At 39.1% G+C, this 11530-nt stretch overlaps 1 protein-coding gene across 2 annotated transcripts in view; it reads left to right on the top strand.

Annotated features, from left to right (window-relative positions):
- The first annotated feature begins 1125 nt into the window (after positions 1 to 1125).
- adamtsl4 (ADAMTS-like 4) overlaps positions 1126 to 11530 on the top strand; it is an 80296-nt gene continuing 69891 nt past the window's right edge. The window contains exons 1-3 of one of the 2 annotated variants that reach the window (XM_067400406.1): positions 1126 to 1310; positions 6370 to 6439; positions 10126 to 10631. In XM_067400406.1, the coding sequence (XP_067256507.1) occupies positions 1288 to 1310; positions 6370 to 6439; positions 10126 to 10631 (599 nt within the window). In that variant the 5' untranslated portion in view covers positions 1126 to 1287. Of the gene's footprint in view, positions 1311 to 6369; positions 6440 to 10125; positions 10671 to 11530 lie in introns of both variants that reach the window. The other variant, XM_067400400.1, reaches the window with a different exon arrangement.

Raw genomic sequence — 11530 nt, 5'->3', positions numbered from 1 at the left:
AGACAAGGGAACAACTGTTTTGATATATTTATAGACAGAAAACTAATTATTCACCACAATGGTAACCCTAATGGTAACCCTAGCTATCAGAACCCAACACACCCAATGTAAATCCTAACATATCACAACATTAAACACCAACTCATGTCTCCCTATTTTAATCTCGTGCAAAAACACAAAATGACACTTAATTTCAAAATTGATTTTCCTTATACAGTCAATATGCTGCAACTCAACTCAATCATATTAAGTTCAGCTTACTAAAATCAAATTTTGAGTTCATGCAACTTTTTTCTTTTAAGTACAATTAACTTTATTATCATTTTAGTGAAATGAACTAATTTTAATTAATTTTACTGTTTGTTTTTACAGTGCAAAACAATTCTAAAACAATACAAAAAAATAAATATTTTAATTAACATGAATATAAAATATATTTTTTTTGTTTATTTTAACATAATTATTTGATATTGTTAATGAATTATTTCATATTTAATTTCATGTTAAATGAATTAACATTACTTAAAATATTAATATTGTGTATTTTTTCATTATTATTTTACTGTTTAAATTTTGCTGCTATTATTCCATCCAATCCATCATATGGAGTGACATGCCCTATTATTGGACAAAAGGTCAGTGTGTGTCCAAAAATTTATTTTCGGTAATAACCCCAGCATGAGAAATACTGACTAAAAAGATCAACTGCTAGTCTCCGCTATGTGGTGTGGTGATATTAAAATTAAACATTATGCACTATTAATAGTGCTGTGTTATCTGCGTGATACTGATATGGTGTTCACTGCTGAGCAAGTATCTTACATAGACTGCTGAAAAGTGATGACATGTACAGGTGTGTGTCAGAGTGAACAAATGAAATTAAGAAAAAACAGTGAGAGGAATGTAGTGCTATGAGAGGGAAAGAGAAAAACAGATGGAGAATGAGAGAGAGAGAGAGAGAGAGAGAGGCGTAGTGTCCGTGTGGCCCCTGCAGGCCCCCGAGCTGTCCAGCGTCACACCAGCTTTACGCAAGGACAAAAAAAGTTGTCGGGTTAACGACAGAAAAAAAAAAAAAAAAAAAAAAAAAAAAACCGCGACACCCCTCCCTCTCTTACCCGAGGGGAGTGTGTGAGAGAGTGTGTAACAGAATAGAGAACGAGTCTGAAGAAACGAGGAAAAGTTCGCCAAGCAACTTCGTGACCTCCGCGGATCTTGTGTTTGTCCCTTTCGTGCTTTCACAAACTTGACGAAGAACGGATTTGTTACGCGAGACGGTGTGAGGAGAGAATGAGGACTGGATCTGTGAGCAGGTAACACAAACACCATCCGCGCACATGCACTCAACATCGCGCGGAATGACAGCACGCCACACTGACGCGCGGTTTTGTGACTTTTGTATCAGATGGAGATAAAGTAAGTGTCCACTGGCTTCGGGCGCAAGGGGACGGGGGAGGAATTCTGTCCCGGGTTCGAGTCGGGCTCGATCACAACCGCAAGAAATAGCCTACTATTAGACTGTTCTTGATCAGATCAGACGACTGGACTGGGCTGCTGTGTATAATTAAATAGTAGCCTACATTGACGGCGGTTTATAAATACAAATTGATAACTGATTTTTATTTATTTATTTATTTATTTTACCAGCGATGCTATAGAAGAACCATTTTTGGTTCCCCATAACCTTTAAGTGAACATTTCTTAAAAGAACCATTTTCCTTATTGTGCAGAACATTTTAAAAAGCTAATGAAAATGATTTATTTTATCTTTTGTGGAATGGTTCCATGAATGTTGAAGGTTCTTTATGGAACCAGATGGCAAATAAGAACCTTTATTTTTTAAGAGTGTAATGATCATAATGCGGATGGGCTTAAAGAAGAAGCAATTCAACTTTTTCAGTTGAAGTGGGATGCTTTGAATTCTGATCCACGAACATTCCTCTAGGATTATTTGGCTCGTTTAAGAGCTAATGGCAGAGCTCTTGTGTAGCCTAGTCTTATAAGGACGCAGGCTTTGTGGCGGGTTTCTCCAGTAGACTGCAGCGGCCGGGTGAAAAACGTGGCCGGAGGCGGGGGGTCGTTATTGCGGCTTGAGCGACCCTGTTCCGCGCGCTGGGACTGTATAGTTCTGGCCTGATGGTGTCCTGAGGTTTCCGTGGTGCGCCACTTTAACCCACATCTATGATTACGGGTCTGTGGCTGCACTCAAAATGTCATGCATCATTTTACTCTATTCAGAAATACTAATAGTAAACCACATATGTGGAAACTCATCAGGCAGATAAACATTATTGGTACAAACAACCCTCGTGTTCTCTTGAGACAGATTGCCATAAGTGATTGGAGACCCCACTGCTGTACTGTAAACTAATAACATGAATTTTGAAATTTAACCCATTATCTTCACATCATGTAAACAATTTTCCTCCGATACAACTATCCTATGCAGACAGATAGCTTTAAGCTTTAAGCCTCTGTTGTTCCACAAAGAGCTCATGCACTTTCAGACTTGATTGCTGTTATCTAAGAGAGTAACATGGTTTCTGGGTCGATCTGACCGCAAGAACATGAAAAATACAAACACACTTGATATTTTTATTCCAAATGTTACTCCATGTTAGGAATCCTTTTTGCTATGACTGTTTGTAAATACTGGGATCATTACAAGAACATTTTGATATTAATCAATATAAAGTGAACATTGTGTTATATTCTGATTGTGTAAATGTTGTTGCCATAATCAGATTGAACCAATATTCTGGTTTCTGGAAATCTTAATAAAGAGCTGAAGTATGTTAAACAGTATACGGTATATCGATGAGTGAACATTCATTTATATCTGCACGTGTCCAATTAAAAGTAATTCTGGGTGATCTTGTTTTTTGATCGAGGAGGTGACTTTTATTTACTAAAATTTGAAAGGCTTAAACAGAATAATTTGTAAATTATGTGCATGTAAACATAAATGCTTATCCAATGTCATCACATTAATCCCCTAATAAATAACACTGTCTTATAATTAACTGTGGTCAATGCATTTGCTGTCACTGTTCGAACATCCCTCAGATGCTGATCCTAACCACTAATGGCTATTTAATGTGTTAACCACTGAGATCGTTCATAATTATTTGTCTTGCTAAACAGCTTGCTGTAACATTATAACAATGCATTTTCACACTGTATATCTTTGGCACCACAATTCAGGGTTATCATTGATTCACCTTGCTTCATTAACCAGGGTTAAAAGTGGAGCTTTTAGTGTTAAAACGGCTAGAAAAAAGTCCTTACCACAAGTTTAGTTTCTAGAATATACAATGTGAAAACCCGTTATTGTCATTCAAAACTCCACTTTTAACCCTGGGTAATTTAGCACTGCTTTTGCTGTGTTAACCCCACATTAGGGCTTTTTCCACACACTGGGTCATTCTAAACTCGGGTTAATGGAATCCTAGTTAGCAAGTTATCTTGCTTCACGTTTCACACGGCTCATAATTTACCTGGGTTAACAATTAATCCTGGGTATTCATATGATGACGTTTCACACTGTACATTCCTAAACCCTGGGTTAATGTTCTTATTTGCATATTTGCGGTGCCAGTGACATTAATTGGATAAACGCAGCACGCGACCTGTTTACATAAAAGCTCTAGCATTGCGCATGCTTGTATTGCCGACTGTACTATAGAGTTCATACTGAATAGACATTTCAGGCTATAAAGGTAAAAATAAAACGGTCTGATCTTAACTCAAATTGTCATGTTTTTTTTTGTCAGCATTTGACATTTTTCCTCTCAAATGCTGAATTTGCTGTTCATTTTCAATGCACTGTGTTTCCGTGACTGTGCCACAAGCTCTCAAAAATAGGGCTTTCCACACTGTGCTTAACCCTGGGTAAAGGAACATTTCACACTTGTAATTTACAAGAATGGTTAGCCAGCATTTCGGTGCCAAACTTGTACAGTGTGAGATGATGCAGTGTCAGAATATTACAGCTAGACACTTGGCACCAGACAACCAATCACGTACTCATATTTGCGTGCTTTGGACAGTCACGGAAACACTGAGTGTTGTATATAAACAATAATTCAGCGTTTGAGAGGAAAAATGTCAAATGCTGACAGAAAACATGACAATTTGAGTGAAGAAGAGACCGTTTCATTCCTACATTTATAGTCCGAAATGTTCATTCGGTATATACTCTATAGTTGGCTACAGTCAGCAATAGAGGATGCGAAGTGCTAGAGCTTTTATGTAAACAGGTCTCGTGCTGCGTTTATCCAATCAGTGACACTGACACCACAAATATGCAAATAAGAACATTAACCCGCATGGTTCATGAATGCACAGTGTGAAACGTCAGCTTAAGAATACCCAGGATTCATTGTTAACCCAGATAAATTCTGACCTAGGATTCAGTTTACCCGGGGTTTAGAATGACCCAGACTTAACTATTTCAAGCATGAAAATCCATTAGTATGCGATTGGTTGTCTGTTGCTAAGCGTCTAGCTGTAACATTGTAACACCATGTCATTTCACATTGGACAATTTGACACTGCAATGCAGGTTTAACACTGCAAAAGTGGTATTGAACCATAGACTGTAAAAAAATATGGACGCCGCAACGCTGCTTCCTTCCATTGTAATGCACTGAAGCCAAAATTGGCCGACGAATGGGTGCTGACACGTAACGCAATATGTCAAAAAAAAAAAAAAAAAAAGTTTGGAGCCTGGGCATGCGCAGAAGGAATCGTTAGTGGAGCCCGGAAGCGGAGTCGCGGTATCAAACTGTATTTTAAATAGACTATAAAAATTATACACAATTAAAAATTCTGCCTTTAAAATAATAGGCTATTCTGTTTCTAGAGCAATAGTATTTTTGTGTACACAACAACAGCGTTTTGGTGACCTGAAAACGCAAACTTTTGAAAACGGGTTTCAAAGTGCAAGTTTTTGAAAACGGTCTCTGTGTAAACATCAAAAATGTGTATCTTTGAAAACGAGGGCATCATGCACATGCGCATTACATGTTCAGTCTAGTTTCATTGCCATCTAATGGCCTGCCAGCAGAATACAGCATTTTTAGTCATTTTCACAGTCATATGAATGTGGATCGTTTTGACAACGGTGTCATCTGTATGCAGAAAACTCAAAGGAAAAACTTATCCATTTTAAGCATATCGTTGTTGTGTAAATGTACCCTTAATTTCACGTGTGAAATGTTCCTTTACCCGGGGTTAAAAGTGGTGTTTAGAACGATAATAACCCGGGGTTAAGTGCAGTGTGAAAAGCCCTATTGTGGTGCCAAACATGCAGTGTGAAGCACTGTTAGAAAGTTACAGCTAGATGCTTAACAACAGGCAGCCAATCACATGCCTTGTATTCACGTGCTTTTGACAGTCACAGAAACACTGCAAACATATATTTCAGCATTTGAAAGGAAAAATGTAAAATGGTGACAGAAAACGCGTCAATTAGAGTTAAGAAGATACCATTTTTATTCTTACCTTTTTAGTCTGAAAAGTTCATTCGTGATAAACTTGATAGTACAGTCGGCAATATATAATATAAGGACACGCAATGCTAGAGCCTTTATGTAAACAGGCCGTCCAATCATTAACACTGACACCACAAATATGCAAATTAGGACGTTAACCCAGTTCAGGAATGAAGGAATCTTATGAATACCCATGATTAATTGTTAATCCCCAGTAAATTATGAGCAATGCGAAGTGTTCAGCAAGATAACCCAGGATTCTGTTTACAGGGTTAACTGTTTAAAGTGTGAAAAGTCCTTATGATTACTTTTACCCGGGGTTAAAAATGACTCTGGGCTTTATAACAATGGTCTCAAACAGAAGAAATCTATAAAAAATTTTCTTGAAGGACATCTGAAACATTAATTGAACAGTCAAAGAAATATCAACATGATAAAATGTTAAGTATTTTAACAATCAAAGGCTCCCAAACAGAACATTAACATGTGGGTTAAAGGCGTTTCGTTATGAAATGGCAGCATGAATGTGGTTGATAGGAGAATGTTTTGAGGATAAGTCATATCCAAAGGAGGCTGCCAATAGGAGCCAGGCAGGGTGGGGAATGGTCTGTCAGAAGGAATTCTGGGAAAGCCATTGGGAAGTATTGGAACTCATCAGCTTGTTAACACATTTTCCTAATTGCCCAGCGATTAATCTAATCAGCCTCTTGTTAACCCTATACACTATAATATACCGTTCTAATCATGTGTTGTTATAGTGTCTTATTATCACAGTATCATTTAACATCACAACATAAATTAAGTGAAATATCACCATTTTTTACTCTTCTACTTCTAAATACTATAATAAGTGTAACATTTCTCCTCTTTCTCACAGATTGTGTGCGTTTTGGTGTTGTGTATTGACTCTGCTGCCCTTAACAACAGCCGATGAAGCAGAAAAGCCGGTGAGTGATGAAGATGATTTTACACTGAGAGAACATGTTTAAAGAGGCAACACATCATTTGCATACTCTGCTATTAGAGAGAAGTGGTTCACAGGGTGTTGCTATACAGTTGCTAAGGTGTTGCTAGGGTTTTCTGGGTCCAGATTTTGTGGTGTCCTTTAGTGCAAGTCTGTGTTTTTTTTTTTTTTTTACAAGGAAAAAAAATTACACAGTATGTTTGTGGAAGCCTCATCTGACCAGCTGAAGCTGAATGAGTCTTCTGTGGCTCTGAGTGAAGCGCAGATAAACTCTTATCGGCCCCTGCGGCCAGTGCTGCATCTGACCATTAAATAAGGCCATATGAGCTGATCTTTCCATTGTTTGGTCATCTGGCTTCTGATGTGAGATTGTCCTTTGGGAGCATGTGGGCGTTGGTGTGAAAAAAAAATCACACTCACATGTAAGCAAGTGAGCATTAATGCACGTGTTCAGTGAGGACACAGAATAAGGACCACCAGAGCTTACAGCAGTGATGCAGTGGCAGACTCTTGCTGGGAGCTGATATGCGTTTGTTTGAACAGCACACTGTTATGCTCTATTTAAGTTAGAACAACAGTTTATTGTAGAAATGCCATAGAAAACTAGATATGAGTTTGTTGTTTTTCCTTGCATTTCAAACATCGCTGCATGCTAGATGTTATAATGGGCAGAAAATCACACGAACACGCAGATTACACTGGCTACTGCAGAGTACTGCAGCTCCAAAAACAATCACCATCAAAAACAATCTATCTATCTATCTATCTATCTATCTATCTATCTATCTATCTATCTATCTATCTATCTATCTATCTATCTATCTATCTATCTATCTATCTATCTATCTATCTATCTATCTATCTATCTATCTATCTATCTATCTATCTATCTATCTATCTATCTATCTATCTATCTATCTATCTATCTATCTATCTATCTATCTATCTATCATCTGTCTGTCTGTCTCACATTATACACATACACACATACAGGCTTGGCGTTGTGTGCCCTTGATGGCAGTTTGTACAGGATCAGAGGTGCATTACAGGCCTTGTTCACTTGTTTTTTCCCCCTCTTTTTTGTGAACTGAATGGATTCTTTTGTTTGATGGTCTCTTCCCTTCTACCTCTGCCTGCCCTGCAGACGCTCAGATTCTTCGCTCCTGATTGATGAACTGAGGTTATATAAGTAACTGGAATTAGATCAAATCTGCATCCAGCATTGTAAAGAATGTCACTGCACTGGGCTGAACTCCAGAGTCCAGCCTCTTCGTGAATGCAGCACACGCCATTAGTTTAATTATGCCTCTTTTCTTAGTCATAATGTCATTCATGAATGAGCGCTGTGGAACAGGACATGTTTCAACTTGCATGTTGTTTGGGTGTGGTTTGTGGGAATTATTCTGTCTTTTTCAAAACAATTGTTCATGCTTTTCTTGTTAAATCTTGTGATTTGAATTGAACTACAGTATGAAATTTGATATTGCTAAGACTCCTTTTTAAATAATTCTAATTACAGCTTGTTATTATATTTCAGTTTTAGCACCAGCTTAGCACCAGATTTCAGTCTGCATGTATATATTATATTATATTATATTATATTATATTATATTATATTATATTATATTATATTATATTATATTATATTATATTATATTATATTATATTATATTATATTATATTATATATCTGGTGCTAAGCTGATCTAATATATATATATATATATATATATTTTTTGAAATTGAGATTTATACTTTGTCTGAAAGCTGAATAAATAAGCTTTCCATTTATGCATGGTATTGATGTATGTTAGGATAGGACAATATTTGAAATCTGATGGTGCAAAAAAATCTAAATATTGAGAGAATCACCTTTAAAGTTCTTAGCAATGCATATTCATTCACAAAATTCATTTTTTGATACATTTACGGTAGGAAATTTACAAAATGTCTTAATGGAACATATTTACTTAATATCCTAATGATTTCTGGCATAAAATAAAAATTGATAATTTTGACCCATACAATGTATTGTTGGCTATTGCTACAAATATAACCATGCTACTTACAGTGCATCCAGAAAGTATTCACAGCGCTTCACCTTTTCCACATTTTGTTATGTTACAGCCTTATTCCAAAAGGGGTTAAATTCATTATTTTCCTCAAAATTCTACAAACAATACCCCATAATGACAACATGAAAGGAGTTTGTTTTAAATCTTTGCAAATTTATCAAAAAAATAAAATAAAACAAAATCACACGTACATAAGTATTCACAGCCTTTGCTATGACACTCAAAATTAAGCTCAGGGCATCCTGTTTCCACCGATCATCCTTGAAACGTTTCTACAACTTGATTGGAGTCCACCTGTGGTAAATTCATTTGATTGGACATGATTTGGAAAGGCACACACCTGTCTATAAAAGGTCCCACAGTTAACAGTACATGTCAGGGCACAAACCAAGCCATGAAGTCCAAGGAATTGTCTGTAGACCGCCGAGACAGGATTGTATCGAGGCACAGATCTGGGGAAGGGTACAGAAAAATTTCTGCAGCATTGAAGGTCCCAATGAGCACAGTGGCCTTCATCATCCATAAATGGAAGAAGTTTGGAACCACCAGGACTCCTTCCTAGAGCGGGCTGCCCGGCCAAACTGAGCGATCGGGGGAGAAAGGGCTTAGTCAGGGAGGTGACCAAAAACCCGATGGTCACTCTGACAGAGCTCCAGCGTTTTTCTGTTGAGGGAGGAGAAACTTTTAGAAGAACAATCATCTCTGCAGCACTCCATCAATCAGGCCTGTATGGTAAAGTGGCCAGACGGAAGCCACATGACAGCCCACCTGGAGTTGCCAAAAGGCACCTGAAGGACTCCCAGACCATGAGAAACAAAATTCTCTGGTCTGATGAAACAAAGATTGAACTCTTTTGCCTGAATAGCAAGTGTAATGTCTGGAGGAAACCAGGCGCCGCTCATCACCTGGCCAATACCATCCCTACAGTGAAGCATGGGGGTGGCAGCGTCATGCTGTGGGGATGTTTTTCAGCGGCAGGAACTGGGAGACTAGTCAGGATTAAGGGAAAGATGAATGCAGCAATGTACAGAGACATCCTTGATGAAAACCTGCTCCAGAGCACTCTGGACCTCAGACTGGAGTGAAGGTTTATCTTCCAACAGGACAACGACCCTAAGCACACAGCCAAGATAACATAGGAGTGGCTACGGGAATGTCCTTGAGTGGCCCAGCCAGAGCCCAGACTTGAACCCGATTGAACATCTCTAGAGAGATCTGAAAATGGCTGTGCACTGATGCTCCCCATCCAACCTTTTTTCGTTTTTTGTTTTTACTAAATTTGCAAAGATTTCAAACAAACTTCTTTCACATTGTCATTATGGGGTATTGATTGTAGTAATAATGAATTTCATCCCTTTTGGAATAAGGCTGTAACATAAAATGTGAAACAAATGAAGTGCTGTGTGTGAATACTTTCCAGATGCACTGTATGATTGGTTTTGCGGTCCAGGGTCCAGGTATATATAATGAGATTTTGAATTCAGTGACTTGAATTTCAGACTTTTGGACCCCACTGTATATTTTACACATACTTCATGTTGCATGTTTTGCACCGATCTACAACCTTATATAATTACGAGGCCTTCCTTTGACAGGCTCCAGGACGACAGTCTCGTCAGGCAGAGGAGGAGGGGCTTGAAGGGGTGTGGGGTCCATGGAGCGAGTGGGTGGAGTGTTCTCAGAGCTGTGGTGTGGGCGTGTCAGAGAGGAGGAGACAGTGTATGCCACCGCCCCAAACCCCGCCTCTTGTATGGAACAGACCAGCTTATCTTCCACCAGGTGTCCCGAACAACACTCCTGTGATCTCTGCAGTCAGACCCTACTACAACTCCTTGTATCCCTTCAATGAGTCCCCTCCATATGGAGCAGGGGGTGCTGAGAGGCCTCCGTTCTATTCCCCGCCTCTTCCAGCCAATCAGAATCCTGGATTACCGCTCTACCGAAATGAAGCCGGCGGTGCTGGGCCGGTGCAGTTCGGACCTCCCAATCAGGAGCCGGTTTCAGTCTACCGATCACCTTCCTCATCATCTTCACTTCCCTACGGGAGAGTTCCCGGACGGCCGTCCAGTCAAGGAAGACCTGTAGGCAGTGGGAGCAGGAGGTCAGTTTCCGCCAATAGGAATCCAGCATCTGTAAGAAGGTGAGCAGGTTTGGTCGCCGTTAGGGGGGACCTTCCTGTTTACACAAACATAGCTCATTCCTAGATAGGGCTCCACAATTAAAATACAATCAAAATTGCAATATGTCCAACAAAAGGTTGTGATTTGAATAAAAATATAGTCTGAATCTGCTGCATGCTTTTGAGTCAAGGAATGGACGACGCTTACTACTCAACCAGTTTCTGTCAGTCCCATCCAGGTTGTAATGGTAGATTTGCGTATTTGCGGAATCAATGTGGAGTTGAATTTAAAAATTATGAAGCAAATATCAATCAGTCGGTACATTAAAAGCCTAATTTAGATTTGGATATGTACTGCTGCAAGAAACCAAGAAAAGAAGTGCAGTTCCCATAACGCCCAATAACAGAGACTATTATGATGTGATCATCCCAGTATTTATCCAGAAGCCCCAGCGTCCTAGAGTAATACTGCAGAAGGACATGCAAAAGGCAAGTACAAACATTTAGGGCCCTATAATACACCCGGCGCAATGCAACGCAAGGCACAGCACAAGTGTATTTGCTAGTTTGCCTCGTTTTCCCGTTCAGCGCCACATCCTTAAATTAGTAAATGCATTTGCGCCAGTTAGTGCGCCCATGGGTGTGCTGGTCTAAAAAAGAGGTGTGTTCAGGCGCATTGCCGGCGCATTGTTATCTTAAGGAGCTGAAAATAGACTGCGCCATAGACCAACTCAAACCTGGTCTAAAGTCTAAAGTCAATGGCGCAATATTTTTTTGTTAGAGCGCGTTGGTAGAAACTGCGCCTCTGGGCGTGTCCACAGTGCGCGATGACTTTGCTTATTACACACAGGGATGCGCATCACACAAACATGCCAAATATT

The sequence above is a fragment of the Chanodichthys erythropterus genome, chromosome 2 (genome assembly GCF_024489055.1).
Source record: "Chanodichthys erythropterus isolate Z2021 chromosome 2, ASM2448905v1, whole genome shotgun sequence".
Classification (NCBI taxonomy): domain Eukaryota; kingdom Metazoa; phylum Chordata; class Actinopteri; order Cypriniformes; family Xenocyprididae; genus Chanodichthys; species Chanodichthys erythropterus.
The sequence above is the reverse complement of the archived record's forward strand: the minus strand, read 5'-3'. Positions and strand labels throughout refer to the sequence as shown.